Here is a 16708-nt window from a genome sequence, read left to right on the forward strand (position 1 = left end):
CTACCTTTAGGAGATCCCTTGACATCTCATCCTTAGTCAGCCTTGCTAGAGACGTGCGCCCCCCTTGGTCCTACCCTTGTCCTGGCAAAAAGCCACCACCAAAGTGGGGTTGGTGGCTCCTTGATGATTTTATTCCTCATGTTGATACTCCTGAGGTAGCATCATATGGTTTGTGAAGGACAAGGGAAATAGAGGAGCAGATAAGGGCTTCTGAACACATTGTCAACATGGCTCTAATGGTTGAGATCATGAGCTATATTAATGAGATTGAATACTTGGAGGACGCCATGGTTGATCTAAAGTGGAAAGAAGAAATGTAGTCCAAGTATGACAGGATCATGAAAAATAACACTTGGGAGCTAGCCTAAGCTAGGGGATCAACCAATAAAAAAGAAGGTCATCGACACAAAGTGGATTTGTAACGTCAAATAAAGGGAAAATGGCTCATTAGAAAAGTACAAATCAAGGTTAGTAGCACAAGGTTTGTCACAAGTTGAAGGTTTTGATGTTAGTGAAACCTTTGTTCCAACAGTTTGCATGATCACTACATGCACACAATGCTTGCATTTACTGATGTTAAAAATGGGCCTATTTTTCAAATGGATGTAAAATCATCTTTTTCTAAATGGACATCTCAAGGATGAGGTATATGTAGCTCAATCACCAAGGTTTGAGTTTCCCCATCCAAAAAATAATCTTTGCAGATTGAGAAAGTCTTTGTATGGCCTAACGTAGGCACCAATAGCATGGTTTGAAAGAATGAACAACTTTTTCAAAAAGCTTGGTTTTAGAAGAAGTGCTTTTGATGCAAACTTGTAAGGAAGAATGAGATGTATGACATTAGTACCTTGTATGTAGATGACTTGATTCTCATAGGGGATCATAAAGAATGCCTTGGTGAGAATTGGAAGTTAACTCAAAGTTTGAGATGCCAGACTTGAGGCTTCTACACTATTGCTTGGAATTGAGGTATAGCGAACCACAAATGGAGTTTTATTTATCAAAACAAAAGTATGAAATATAAATCATGAAGGCATATTGGGATGTTGGATTGCCAAATTCTGAGCACTCAAATGGATGTCAATGCTAAACTTTCCATGAAAGACTCTTCATCCTTAATGGATGTCAAAAGCACTAAAAGCCTATTGGAAGCTTGATCAACTTAGGTAATGGTGCAACCATATTTTTAAACAGTGGTGTAACCTCCTCATTAAATGGGAGATTTATTTTTCCTCTTAGAAAAGGCAATGATACCCATATACCTATGGACTTGCGCTCAGTCTGAGTGGGATTAGAAGCTGTCAAGTGAGTATTATCTTCATAGATTTGTGCAAATTTAATTTCTTTCTCCAAAGTTTTTGGTGCACTTCTTTTTACCTCTCGCTTGAAATGTTTATCTAATCCCTGTAACCCTCTTGTTTTGTGAAAGTTATCTATCCCTTGAAGCCTAAGGATTATTTCTATATACTCTGCAATGTAAGTAAGCAAAGGCCTACCCCATTGCATAGCTTTGTCCCAATCCTCCCAAATTCTTTCTGGTTCATTTTCAGGCAGAAATTCTTTCACAAAAATTCTCTCAAATTGAGCCCAATCCCTTGGAATCTTTCCTAATGCCTTGAGACTCATCCACTATTTGTAGGCATTTGGCCCCAATGATAGACTAGCCTCAAGTGGCTGGTACTGTGGTGGGGTATGTTTTAGCATATGTAGATCTTGCCATTTCTACAGTAAAGTATAGATAGCATCTTTGTTTCTATCTTTTTCTTCACCACCATTAAATTGAGGAGGTTTCATGTCTTTGAGGATAGGATTTTCTCTGGGTCTAGATTGGCTTTTAGGAGGAGGGAAAGCAGTCTCTCTATACATAGATCCACCATTCCTACATGTGGAAGGCATGTTTGAATCAACTGCCAAGAGACGACTCTGTCATCGGCTTCTTACCCTTTTGCATACACTCAATCAACTTGGTCATTTGATCTTTGAGACCATCTAGAGAAACCAAAAAATTTTGTAATTTTAATTCTCTATTTTCTACCCTATGCACTATCATCTCATGCTACCCACGAGATGGCACATCCCACTTTCCCCCATGTCCTCAATCCCATACATATTTTGGGCTTGATTGGTGTCGGTCTCAGGTGGTTTTTGATTTTGATCTTTTTGCATTTTGTAAGTTTTTAAAGCAAAACTCATTTAAAGACTTTGGAAAAGATGGTAAAAGTAAGCTATGCACAAATGTACATAATACTTTCTGAAGTGTGCCCAAAAAGGCTTTGATGAAGAGTATTGATGCGTGCGCAATCTCTCGACGAACACTTTGAATCCAAGTTTTGCCAAGGTAATTGGCCTTTGCTAGTTTTGTCTCCTCATTATAAGCTTTCTCCTTGCTTAAATCCTTATGAATACTTGGTGGGAATGAGCCTTTGTTACTCTGAATATCCAAACGAGCAGCAATTGCCCTAGGTGCATGCGATGATAAGAAAATGTCTACCTGTCAATTGTGAGCTTGATAGTGGGTTTGGCCAGTGTTGCAGCTATGGTGACCCTCTTTAATGGTGCAACTGGCGAGTTGATACAACCAGCAGCTTATCGTATTGTGAGCTCAATAGCGAGCTTGACAAGCCTAACGAGCGGTTACTGTTGGCAGAAAAAAACTTAAACGGCTTCGTGAGTTGTTGTAGCAAGCGAATATAAGCAAACAAGGGCGTTCAAAGGGCAGCCAGATGCGACATCAAGAGAGTGCACCACGAGAAAGAGAATCAGCAGGCTCTGCTACCACTGTAGCAAAGTAGGTGCGAGCAAGAGTCGTCATAGGGATCAAACACACACACTGAGGTGTCAAGCACTGCCTCCCCCCTAGACCAACAACCGTTGCCTCCTGCATGGGCAAGGCACAAGCGAGATTGACACCTGGCTCTCAGAGCCTTTAATAGCTCTCAATATCTAAGGGACGGTTCAAACAACCCCATTACCCCTAGCTCGATAGTGTGTGCACTCCCCCATATAGGATACGTCACAGAGAAGGGCCAACGTTACATAGAAAAATAGGTTGATATTAACAAAAATATAAAAAAAGGTGTCACCCACGGTTACCTTTTCATTCAATGCAAGTTTCTTTACTATGAGGTAGGTGTCCCTCATTCTATATGGCTTTCGTTATCAATAAAATTAAAAATTTAATGAAGCTGTCAAGTAGCGGTAGAATTTAAAGCTTTTGACACCGCCAAGGCGTCTATTAGGCTTTTTTTCATTTTCTCCCTCTCCGGGTATCAAAACGAGGCAAGTAGACATTTGTTTTTTAGGTTCTTGGACGGTCATATCTACTTGCTTCGTTCTGACACCCGAGGAGGAAGAAAATGCCAAAAAACACCCATAAGGGTCTACCACTATTTGATAATTTCATGATTTTTTGTTATTGATGCCCAAAGTCATATTGAATTAGTGGTACCCACCTCATGAAAAGGACACTTGCATTGACTGAAAAGGTGACCATTTTAAAAAGTACGAGAAGTTAGCATAAGTGCGAATACATTTTAAGAAAAATTTCTAGAGAGAGAAATATATTATTCTTATAAGGCCCTCTAAATGACCTGTGAAATATGCTAACGCCTTAAGCAATGGACATATCTCCAAATAACTTTTGAAGCACACTACCTTTTTTGCACAAAGCCCTTTTGCCTTTTACTGGGCAAGAGATTGCAATGAGTGTATAAGCATGACGATGTTCTTATCTGGAACTTATTTAGAGCTAACTTGGTGCCATTCGAATTAAAGGAAGAAAATCAGTTATCTTCCCTTAAGTTACATCTAATTACATTCAGTGTTGTCGCATTTTTAAAGCTACAAGCTGCATATGAGATGTGGCCAAATTGGAGGCTGACAAGTATGATTGTCTAGCTGTTGAAGGGGAGTTTTCTTGGCAAAGGTGGTACAAAAACAATGGCTTCTATGCACTCAATCACTCATCATTTAGGACGTATATCACATTGTTTAGTTCCATCCATGTTTGGGTGTTTTCCTTAAGGGCTTGTTCGTGTTTTAAATCTTTAGGACAATCATGTACATGGCTAGTTTGCTCTCAATGTATGGAGTGGCTCTCTCCTATCTAATGAGCCAGGTGTGCATTCTTTATTGTTGACTTTATTGATATCAGCATTCTCCCCAAAAAGAAATGTTGGTGCTTGCATATGGAGGGAGACATTCGAGGAGATTGATAGCCTAGCCCTAAGAGCCACGATCCATCACTTTGAAGGGCTAGAGTGACTCAGGTCCTCCAAAAGTAGCCATCCATGCTTGTAGGGCTTATGGCACCTTGATATTGTGTTGCAAATGTTATAACTTTTTTTTGAAAGTAGGAGCAATTGACCTAAACTTGGGGGTGATTGTGACTTTTGATGAGGAGAAACAATGCTTTTCCAGAGCATGGGTTCATTGTCATGTATGTTCTCCAACCCCTTGGTGGGATGGGGCTCTCAAACGAACACTCGGGATTTTGAACATACATTAACTAAACCGCTAGTGATAGAGCGTGGGTTCATTGTCGTGTATGTCTTGCAACCTCTTGGTAAGATGGGGCTCTAAGGGCAGGTTCAGATTGCACACCAACCCTCAAAGTCTCTCTCGTTTTGCTACAACGTTTATTTCACATTGTGCATGGACAAGCTGAAAAATAGCATCTCACATTAGCTTTTCAATAAGTGAGCATTGGCCTCGTGGCTAGGGCACTTGCCTTCTTCCTTGTGGGGTCACGGGTTCACGGTGTCACCGCGTTTTATGTTGAAAAGGTCGCAGTGTTGCTCGTCCGAGGTGAGAGACCACCCGCTCGATGGTGGGTTCGAAAACCATCGCTTCCTTTTATTATCCAACCGTGGTGTGCCACGAAGGATGCGCGCTCAGAGTTGGGAGGGGTTGGGCCAGTAGTCTGAACCCAACCTTAGATAAAGAGTTAGGCTTGTTTTTTTTTTAAAAGGAAAGTGGAAGTAAATTGAACACAAACTTAACAAGTACAAGATCCCACATGTAAGGGGTGGGATAGCCCTGCAGAGGCGAATTACAACATGAGATTATCTTTCATCTTGAGCCTAGGAGCACTGTAATGATAAGGGATCGTTGATCTCCACTGTTTCCAATGGTAAAACCTCTGAAGAACATAAATAGGAGAGGAGGAGGTTATTTTAGTTTCTTTACATAAGGTTTCAGACAGCTTGGATAAATCATGCTTGAGCTGATATAAGCAAATGCTACCAGGTATACCAAAAGAAGCTTGCAACATGTTAATCCATACAAACCAGAGGATGGTTCCCCTCCATATGGTCCATAGAGGAATGTCCCACCCTTTGGAGATACCAAGGAGTAGGTCTTTGAAATCCATTGCATGAGAGCAAATGTTCATGGAAACTTTTCTAATGGCAGCTATAACTTCTGAATTAGGCCTCTGTCACACACGTCCACCGGACGTGTGTGCAAGTGAGATGGCGACAAGCCATTGGCTGGCTGACGCCGCTAGAGCAGAAAAGCAAGCGGACTCACCCCCTCGCCCAATCTTGGCATTGTGTGGACATGAGTAGAAGAAGGTGCACGAAGGATAGCCAGTAGGTCCGAGCTGTAGCGCTTCCGCCCCCGTGATTGATGCTTCTCCAGCTGGCTGTCGCTCGTTCGTTGAAAAGTGAATAAAATTAAATGTGTCCTCCGCCCCCGTGATTGATGCTTCTCCAGCTGGCTATCGCTCGTTCGTTGAAAAGTGAATAAAATTAAATGTGTCCTCCGCCCCTGTGACATTATGGGCGCCCAAAGGCGCTCTTCTTTGGCATGTTCGGCGCCCGTGTGTGACATGGGCCTTACATCTGCATTTGAAAAACAAATGAGTTAAGAAAGTTGAATCCATCCAAAGGGAGTTTAATTTATCTATGGGTGAAGCTGTGTGGTGCAGACAAAGAGCTCAAGAAGTACTAGCAAAACATTACCTTCCTAAGGTTCTTGTTGGCTTAAGAGCACTCTGGCCTCCAATGTTGCAGAAATTTTTACCAGCCACAAAGCAAGAAGATTAGTGGATATTGAACTGAAATAGAAACTTAACAAGAGATGGCAAGTCCAATGGAGCTCTAAACAGTGAACATATAGATTTAGATGTTTATGGGCTTACGCAGTGGCCAAGAAGTATAGTTTTCTTATGTGGCTAACTTTGCATCAAGGAGTCTTGTGTGCTACTAAAGCTACCAAGATTGGTATTGGAAATGGGATATGCTGTAGATGTAAAACCAGGGATCAAGACATAACTCATTTGTTTTTCAACAGAGTTAGGCTTGTTGAAGGTACATTACCTACATGTACCTATGACAGTAGGCTAGGAGCCATGGTGTGACATGGCGCTAATCTACAACCGGAGTGGCAATGTACGTGTGAAAGGATGATCTCATCAGCATCATTCCCTGCCCATACATGTGTATGGAGAGGAAGGGCGCCAAAATCTGGGCGGGCATATGGTAAAGCGGAAATCAGCCAATGAGAAGGGATTATAGGGCAAAGACGACGTGGTAGACCTCACCAAGCAAGCCCGTTTCACAAGGGGGAAGCAGCAGTGGGGCATGTCAAGAAGCCCCACCGTCACGTGCTTTGTGGGATCCTCATCCGGTAGGAGAAACAAAGGCGGGCTGTCCTATCCGTCCAGCACGCTTGCCCAATTGGGACAGGTGGAGCTCTCTGCGTGGGCGCCAGGTCCCACCGCCACACACAAACAGTAAAACCGCTATGCTTTGAAAAACAAGAATAGGCTAGTGCTTTCCAGCAGCTCCATGCCCTCTACCAACTCGACAGGTTGCACTCCGAGTCTCCGATTCCCGAGAGTAGACCTTATTCACCTTACGTTTGAAAAAAATTGCTAAAAGCCTATGCCCTGCATGGACTCCTCTGAGCAATGAGCTGATGCCAGGCAGCCGAGAGACATCGCCGACGTCTGGAGAAAGAACAGGGAACGCGAGCAGGCAGGTGGACTGTGGAGGTCGGCAATTGGCCGAGCTGGTGATGAGAGTGGGAGAGAACGGACGCACGTGAGTACAGCTGGAGGCTCATGAACGGTCGGGACTCGGGCGTCGAGAGTGGAGGTAGAAGCAGCTGGCTGCTAGCGAGCGTCCATGGCGGAGTGGAAACTCTAAACGCAACAAGATAAAATATAATAATAAATTAGCCTAGGAGCGTGAAAAGAAAATTGTAGAAAGCGGAAAGTCCAATGGACACGTGATAGGTTAGAAAGGGGGGGGGGGGGGGTTAAAAATAGGAAGAGCTCAGAGATTTCAAAGCGCCATCGCACGTGTTTGTAATAACAGCGTGTGCGTGTCATTCTCGGAAGAGAGCCCGGATCCACTATTTTTTTCAATTTTTGTAGGTTTTCTCACCTTCAACTTAAAAAATTTAGAGGTAAATCTCAAAATGTGCAGGTGGGGGTTAAACCTAGGTTTTTATCGAGCACTGCCCGGATCAGGCACTCCGGTGACCGGGTGTTGAGCTGGAAGCCACTTTACTCGGTGGGAGGCGGCGTGGACAACGCGATGGGCAGCCGGGGTCGGGCGCTGGAATCCTGCAGATGAGCCAAAGCTATAAGCCAATAGACTGCCCACGCTTGTTGACAGCTCACAACGCAAATTGAAAGATTAAAGAAAAATGTAGTCTCTTGGTGTGTAAAGGGTTGCCCGCCCATCTCAAAACAGGATGGACAAGCGCTCGTCAGTGTGTAAACACCTTCATTCTCGGAAGAGAGCCTCTCTCTCTTCCCCCCTCTCTCTCTCATACACACAGGCTGACAGCAGCAGCAGCCAGCTTGAGAGTGGTGTGGGTGGCTTTACAGAACTTTCTCTTGTGTTTCCTCGTACCGAGGAAAATATTTTGGTTGGAGTCTCCTGCTTGAAGAACAAGCAATCTTCCTCAATTTCTTTGACCGTGGTTTCTCTTTTGGTGGGCTACTGTGCCAACACCTTACTGCCCAGTACACGAGATTCGGCACCACCGCGTCTTAAGCAGAGGTAAACGCCATTTTTGATAATCATCGTCGCGTAATACAATATCTATCATCGTTAATTTTTTTAACGTCGCCATCAATCTCCATTCCCTCCCCAGCTCTCTCTATAAAGTTCTGTCTTCGTCTCTGTTTGGTGGCCACCTGTTGTTGTGCGCTGGCTGAGCGATTATTTTTGTAGACTGTGCTGAGAGAGAGAGAGAGAGAGAGAGAGAGAGAGAGAGAGAGAGAGAGAGAGATCATCGGAGTGTCCTGACTCCTGCGTATGTATAAGTGGGTGCTCCAAACCGTGCATGGTTTCTTCACGTCCGTGCAGCGTACTCTGTGTGTGTGTGTGTGTGAGAGAGAGAGAGAGAGAGAGAGAGAGAGAGAGAGAGAGAGAGAGAGAGAGAGAGAGAGAGAGAGAGAGAGAGCAAATCTTACCTATCTTACATGGCACATCCATGAGAAGCCTTGGGCCTGCAACAACCATGTCCTTCAGTAGCTGTCTGATCTCTGAAAGCAACTTCTATGCAATATTGAGTAATCTTCTTTGCAATGTTTAGGGTAGAGGATATGGGTGTTAATGCAACTTGCCTTGTCGGCCCCAGCGTCCACTTACCAATGCTCCAAGGCGAAGCTTTTACAGACACCGGCTGCGTCGACACCTTCAGTTGCTTAGCTGTTCCTTCATTTCTCGAGTCATCATCTCCAAGCTCAGACTCGTCGACCTCATCTTCTTCCTCCTCGGAGCTTTTCAATGCTACTGAGCTCACCAACGAGGCCTCCACACTTTTTTGAGAGAGGCAGGGGTGGTGATACAACATCGGCGATTTCAATTACCTCATGCAAGTATGAGTCTACTTCATTGCCACTTGACTATCATGCTGTATCCAGCTCCCCTCTGATGAATATCCCTGCTTCCATCCTTGAGGAAGGAGACCTAGTGTTCGACATGCATGAGGTGGATGATATTTCTGAGGATCTAGACCTGGATATGAAGTCTTGTTTGAAGGATCAAGTGTCTCCCTCGGAAAGATGTTGCAGCCGGAGGGACTCTGGTTACGACGAAGACATGCTCCTATCTCGCTTAGATAAGTTTTTGGAGTCTGATGCCTCACAGGAGGTGGTTAGTGAGTCTGGCCTCCCCTCCATGAATGATCTCTTCCCAGATTTGAGTTTGCCACAAGACTTTTCCTTGGTGGATGACATGAGTACATGGCCGGCTTTAGACTCCAACCTGCAAGGCTTGGATTCGCCTACTTCATTTCCGACTGTGAAGGATGTGCAAGCAGTGTCCTCTTCTTCCGTTGGAGGCGAGGAGGAATCTGCGTCTCAGATGTTTGCATGCTGGTTACAGAGCAATGCTCACTGGGTTTCTCTGTCGGATCTCCGAAGAATCAAGCTGAAGACATCCACTATTGAGAATGTGACTAAAAGGCTAGGTGGAGGAAAGAAAGGGCTGATGCTCTTCTTGAAGTTTGTGTTGATGTGGGTCCAAAACTCGCGGCAGAATGCTGCAGCAGGGAAGGGTGCGGCTATGGTGTCACCTTCCGCACTTCGTACAAGCCTATCACCTGTGACAGATTTTGAAGCGACCACGGTCATGACTATGGAGGGTGTCTCAAGTAGGGATACATTGTGTGCATCAGGTTCTCCTGGTGTTTTGCTTGGGGCCAAAACCCACATGCAGACCACCTTCTCTGGTTGTGGGAGTTCGCCGACTACTGCATTAAGCGCTGATTGGACTGCTTCAAGAGCCCAAGGTGCACACACAACTCTAGTGCATCCGAACATCTCCAGCCCCATGCCTAGCGGATATGGTACAATCACCAATGGGCCGGGTGCTTGTAGCCCTCTTCCTAGTACTAACTTTTACCATTCCAACAATCCATGGCTTCAGCAAAACAGTAATGTTGTGCGTGGGGTTGGCCCTTCATCTGCGATGCCTTCTTTGCAGGTGCTAGCTCGAGGCAGCAACAACCACCTTGGCAGCGCATGCAGTGCAGATGCCAGCAGTATGATGATGTCGATGGCACATCAGCAACAATTGACAGATGCAACACCTGCAGCAACTACTCGTGCTGCCCGCAAAAGTCGAATGGAACGGCAAAGATGGAGTGTCCGACGTAATCGAAAATGGGCAACAGCAAGCCAGCATCATCGGTTAGCTGGAGCAGCGACTTGCAACGGTTATGGGCACTCCAATGTAACCTCCTGGTCCCAGCCGTTTGGGAATGGAATGCAAAAGCCCTCGACGTACTCAAGCTCACAATCGTGCCAGCAGAGCTCAAAAGCATCCGTTACAACAACTCATCAACAAGTATGGCTTCACAGCACCTTTCAGACTATGGTTTTGTTTGAATAAGGTACATGGATTTTTTCCAGTGCAGTAAATGTCTGTGTTTGTGATGGCTTGCAGAGTAAAAGGCCAGAGAGAAACTTGAAGCTTCTGTTCCATAAGGAATTGAAACTAAGCGATGTGGGGAGTCTTGGCAGAATTGTCTTGCCAAAGGTAGACAGTTGCTAAGCAAGTGTGTTCGAAAGAGAGAGTGTGTGCGTGTGCGCACGCATGCAGAGCATTGAAGTCGTCATGTGTGTGGATGCATGTTTTGCAAGTTTCAGGAATGGTTGTTTTAATCACGGCAACTTTTATGTAAGCTGGCGTGACCTCTTTGTGCGTGTGTGTGCCTGCATACAGAAGGCGGCTGAGACATGCTTACCTCCTTTAGAGTTTAGAGACGGTGTGAACCTTGTTGTGGAGGATACAAACTCAACCAAAGTCTGGAAGATGCGATACAGGTAACTTAATTTTGTTGTTGATGCTCGATCTTGCTTGATTCTGAATGACGTTATATTGTTCAGAACAACACGTGCATTTATGCATCCATGCGCGCTTACACATATATGCCGGCATGTGTACAACATGAGCATTAGCACGCCATCTCTTCGCCAGCTTACAGATTTTGTGTTCCTAACTGTTTTGTTTGATGGTGGACATACTCAGGTTTTGGCCCAACAACAAGAGCCGTATGTATCTACTTGAGAATACAAGTGAGTATCTTGTCTTTTGTGCTGTAAATCCTGCTACCTAGTTTATTGCATGATATTGCCTTTATGCATACATTGATATGTGTATATGCGCAAGCTCAGGTGGTAAGGTTCTTGATTAGTGTCTTTGAGGTAGTGTCCGAGCATGGTGTGAGTCTATCCCAGTTGATCCCAACCTCGAGGAGCATGAGTGAGAGTGGGTGTGAGTTCCCTCTTCACACATAAGACAAACAAAAGCATACAAACATAAGACAAACAAAAGCATACAAACTTGAAATATACACACATCTATCCTCTTACAATTGGCTTGTGTTTATGTGCAAAAGACATAAATGTAACACATTTGTGCACACACACACTTATCTATGAGAGAGGAAAGTGACTAAAGAATACCTTTACCTTGCCAATAGGTGACTTTGTAAAACTTTATGATCTCAAGGAAGGTGACTACATGATGATGTACATGGACAGCTTGACAAACAGATATGTAAGTATTTGTTGCAGTTTCAAGGGACGATAGTGTCGCATGTACACGTCGAAGCTACTAATCCATCATTTACAGGTGATTAAGGGTGTTAAGGATCGGGAATCCAATCCACAGCATTGGCAGGCCGGAGCAATAATGATGTGCATTCAGGAGATAAAAGGAATAGAAGCTTGTCGGAGGACGAGGAGGTAAACTTGGTCTCAATAGCGAGAGGTGCGACGAATTCCGAGGATTCGGGCGAGGACTTGTTGTTTGTGGAGCTGATTGAGCAATCTTTGGAGGATGTAAAAGACTCCTGAAACAAGAATATAAGAAGATGATGCTCGCCTAAGTTATAAATCCTGAAGAGTCCCTCTTAAGGGTGATATGTGTAGGAAGGAAAGCCTTGCTAATCATTTTTTATCACTTTCTTAAAAGACATCCCTTGAGTCCAATACAAAGCTGTCTATAAACTGGTTGCCTGTCTTGCCTACAAGATTTTTGTGGAAGTGCAACCTTGCTACTTTTGACTGTTTAGATTAGTTTTTGTGACCATCAACCACCACCACCTTACCTTGACATCTACCTCGATATCGACATTGAGGATAGGGTAGGGCACCCAATATGTACAAATATTTACCACTTGAAACCCGACAAGGTGTGGGCTGCGGAGGGCAACTGTGGCCGCCTCCCTGTGCTATCCCTTCTCTTTCTTGTAAGAAAGCTTCAGAAAGATCATTACCTTATTCATAGAAAATAATTGAATTAGTATTAGCGGTTTATGGACTATATTTCAAGGTTTTACACTAATTTTGTTTAAATTGAAAACTTTACATTTCAAATTTTGAAGGTGGGATTACACTAGACCTAGGTTTTTCTTGTGCATCGAGATTCATTGATGATGATGATAAGCCCTCGGGAAAGCAAATTGAACTGTTGGGAGCAATTGTGAACCATTGGATAAAGCTTGTCGATGAGTGCCACATGGCAAGGTAATGATTGGTTCCGCCTATTTCTTGTAAGAGGCGGTTATAATGAATTAGCATCATTTTTTGTATGGCATAGAGGGGCTAGTAAGGGTACGACTAACTTGGGGAGCCTCAAACTCTCTCCTCCGAGCTCAATTTCTTGCGCTCAGTGGCATCGCCTTATCACAAGCTTTAAGCAACATTAATTTGGGGTTGGTTGGGTTTGAGAGCTGATAGTTATGGCACCATTTTCGAAATCATATGTATCAAGAAACGGCATGAATAAGAACATAATGAGGGCTAAAAGAGGTAAAACGTAGCCACGAGTCTTGAACCCACACACTGGCCAATGAGAAGTCTTTAATTTTGGATGAGCTAGCCATTTCAACTTTGCTCTTTTGTGCTTCTGTTGGTCCCCAAACATATTAAAATTAGGGGTTCATGCGTCTTCTCTAGAGGTCGTACCACAATTGGCTCCTCTACCCTATGGCCTCCATGCGCTACCCTTCCCTCTTCAACCAATGCTTTCGCACGCATTAGACCCTCCAATATTTTGCCAAACAACGTCCATTTGGGCGGAGTTACAAAACTACCATTAGCGTGCAGGAAAAACCATTTTCTCATACATATAAAGTTCCTTTTCTTGAATTTTCCAAGTGGAAATTTTAAAACTTATGTTATTTTTTGATTTTTTAGTCTATTTCTCTCTATTTTAAGATGGAATTTCTCCTTTTGTGCTTGCCTTCAAATGGCATTTTTAAATTTGAAAGCGGCACGTTGATAAGCTCAAGACACATTTTTCCCAAAAACTGCCCGTCATCCATGCGAAAGTATACAAAGTTGAACTTGTGGGGGTTGGTTGTGCGAAACGCCTCTAAAAAAGTACACTTAACTTTTGCGACATTTTTAAGAAAGGGATTTGATTTCAGGATCAAATTGTGAGTTTTGGAAAAAAAAAAGAGAGATTGGATTGATATTTCTAAAAAGCTTACAAATTGCAATGTCTATAATTCATAGAACAAATGTATACGAAATGGAAGATAAAGATAATCACAATGGATAATCCATAGAACCAATGGATACAAAATGAGAAATGAAAATAATAATAAGAAATGAATTTTTAAAGACTCAAATGCCATGTAACTAATGGCTTTAAAAAAAAAATACTAAAAAGAAGAAAGCGTTCACTATAAGAGGAAAAATTGAGAACCGTTCCTATTATCGTGGATTAATAAATAAAAATGGAGAGAAACAATTGTGTTAGCAGTAATAGAGACGGCAATAGGCGCGGCAATGGTTTGTTAGCAATGTACGCGGTAATAGTTGCGAAAATGTATTTGTGACTATTATTGCGTATATTGCCGTGTTTTTGAGAACCTTTATTTTTTACTTGCATAAAATATATGAAACATCAATTGCATTTTAGAAAAGTGCACAGAAAAAGATAAACAATAGCGTTGGAATTTACTTTATCTTGATAATATAAAGTGCAAGATCAATGATTAAAAAAATCATAAATAAAACAAAAAATTTAATTCAATTGTATATACATATGCTCATAGAGCTTGTGCCACATTGAGACTTTAAAAGAAGGCTATAAATATTTTTCTATCTGTCTAAGTTCTCCTCCTCCTCATCCATAAGTTCACACGTTTGATCACTCTGACTCTATATTAATCAAAATCAAATGAAACAAATTAACAACTCAAAATAATTAATACAATATGATTTGTCTAAACTTACCGTTTGTAGAGATTCGATTGCTGAGTTGAATTGCTCGTGAGAGATGTGATGGTTTTCCAACAACCATCCCCAAGTATCGATTTTGTGTGTCGCTCTGGATACTTAACCTTCTCTCTGGTTGGGCGACTCAAAGTGATTTTTTTAAGTTAGCAATAATAAAAGCAATTCATGAATTAAAACCTTTTTTAAATGGGTTTAGGTTCCAATTTTAAAGAACTCACATATTTGTCATTTCAAATTGTTTTGCCTCTCGAATCATAGTATGTGGGAGTTTGTTTGGTCCAAGCTTTATGTTGTTGTCTATAGGATGAATCCGTTGTAGCTTGTTCCCCCTTTTTCTGCATTGCTTACTCTCATTCCACATCTGTCATGTTGCCTCCGTGATAGCTCCTGTCTGGATTTGCGGCCTGGTTGGCCATTGCGTGTCGTGTACTTGATTGCTTGTTTTTCAAAAAAATAAATAAATGTAGCCCTCCAACCACTCTACCGAAAAACGTTCATTGGGGGCATTTAGGAATCAAACATGCAACGCTTCCTCGATGTAGCGTGCATGATCGGGTTGTTGATCTCAGAATTTTACAAAACAATTCTTACACGTGGAGTGTATTAAAAATCTGAAGATGGCGTCGAAACTCCTTGACCTGTGCTGTACCACTACAAGAGGCTATTTATATTAGCGACGCTCACACAGTGACGCTCAATTTTTTTTTTCCCGGCGTCGCTATGAGCGTCGCAAATTTACAAAGAAATTTGCGACGCTCATAGCGACGCCGACTGGGCTAAAAAAATAATAGAGAGCACCCAAAAACTCAGATCTCAGATCTGAGTTTTTCGGCACCCTCAAGCAAGGAGCAGGTAACGCTCTCCCTCTCTCTCTCTCTCTCTCTCTCTCTCTTTCTTCTCCACACACACACACACACACACACACACACGAGGAGAGGAAGGAGAGCCAGGTATGCTCCTTCCCTCTCCTCACTCTCATGTTCCCTTCCCCTCTTTCTCTCTCCCTCTCTCTCTCTCTCTCACACACACATACACACACACACATAGTGTTTTTGAGAGAGAGAGAGAGAGAGAGAGAGAGAGAGAGAGAGAGAGTAAAAACATAAACAAAAACGCACACACACATACATAAACAAAGAATGCACACACACATTGAGAGAGGAAAAGAGAGAGAGAGAGCATGCATAAACAAAAAAGACACACATTGAGAGAGGAAAAGAGAGAGAGAACATGCATAAACAAAAAACGCACACATTGAGAGAGGAAAAGAGAGAGAAAATATGCATAAACAAAAAAACGCACACACATTGAGAGAGAAAGAGAGAGAAACTAATTTAACGTCGTAGGAAACTAATTAAAATTAAAAGACCTAAAGATCTAGCCGACGAGGAGTTGAACTCAAGACCTATTATTCAAGAGGGAAATGGCATAACCAATCTATCATACTTGGCATGGGTGATAGAAAGGTTATACCATTTATCTCTTTTTATTGGCACACACATCCACACACGCGCACACACACAAGAAGAAAAGAGTTATAACGTCGTAGGAAACTATCCTAAAAGATGTTAAAGATTAGGTTAGATGTAGACTTACGTTAAATTAGATTTAGGTTTATTTAAGTTAAATTAGATTAAATTTAGGTTTATTTTTAATTAGATTTACGTTTATTTACGCTAGATTTAGATTTACGTTATATTAGATTAGATTTAGGTCTCCATAGACTGCGATGCCTGCATGAAGCGGGTGAAGAAAGCCCTCAATGGAATATAGGGTATTGCTGCCTTCACTCATGGTGGGCTCCATCGATCCAAAAGTACTGGTGAAATGTCTTCAGAAGATAGGGAAGAAGGTGGATCTTCAGGGCGGCAAGAGTCACTACATCCCCGACACAATGACCATCTAGACAACCTCTAGTCATTCAACAGCAACTTCAAAGTTAGTAACAAGAGCAAGAACGGTCTAAAGGGCCAATTGCTGTCGTCAGATGTGGATAGAGATGAGGCAGCGTCACCGCCGGAAGTTAACTCTCACATCTTTAGTGATGAGAATGCCAACTCTTGCCGAGTTATGTGAAAAATTATGTGTTAAATCAGTTTTAAGGTTCTTATAATCCCTGTTAGTTTAGTTCTTTGTTTTTAATATAACATAATTTACGTTAGATTTAGATTTATGTTATGTTAGATTAGACTTAGGTTTATTTAGGTTTACCCCCACACACACACAAGAAGAAGAGAGTTTTAACGTCGTAGGAAACTATCCCAAAAGACGTTAAAGATTAGGTTAGATGTAAACTTACGTTAAATTAGATTTAGGTTTATTTTTAGTTAGATTTACGTTTATTTAGATTTACGCTTATTTACGTTAGATCGAGTCCACGCAAGAATTACTTACGGTTTAGGGTTTAGAGTTAGACGAACAGTGAAAAGATCTACTGTGAAAAGATGTTAAGATGCTGTGAAGTGCTACAGCTAGAGAAGAGGCAAAGGG

General features: G+C 42.4%; 1 protein-coding gene across 1 annotated transcript; it reads left to right on the forward strand.

The window, feature by feature from the left end:
- Positions 1–8137: 8137 nt before the first annotated feature.
- On the forward strand, positions 8138–12298 carry LOC147424086 (regulatory protein viviparous-1-like). The gene is made up of 6 exons (XM_086501972.1): positions 8138–10310; positions 10410–10502; positions 10692–10789; positions 10995–11041; positions 11449–11525; positions 11601–12298. Exons 1-6 carry the CDS (start codon positions 8748–8750, stop codon positions 11715–11717), a joined length of 1995 nt encoding a protein of 664 aa, XP_086358098.1. The 5' UTR covers positions 8138–8747; the 3' UTR covers positions 11718–12298.
- The last annotated feature ends 4410 nt before the right edge of the window (positions 12299–16708 follow it).

This window comes from Adiantum capillus-veneris, chromosome 26, assembly GCF_014529385.1.
Source record: "Adiantum capillus-veneris isolate H3 chromosome 26, ASM1452938v2, whole genome shotgun sequence".
Lineage (NCBI taxonomy): Eukaryota > Viridiplantae > Streptophyta > Polypodiopsida > Polypodiales > Pteridaceae > Adiantum > Adiantum capillus-veneris.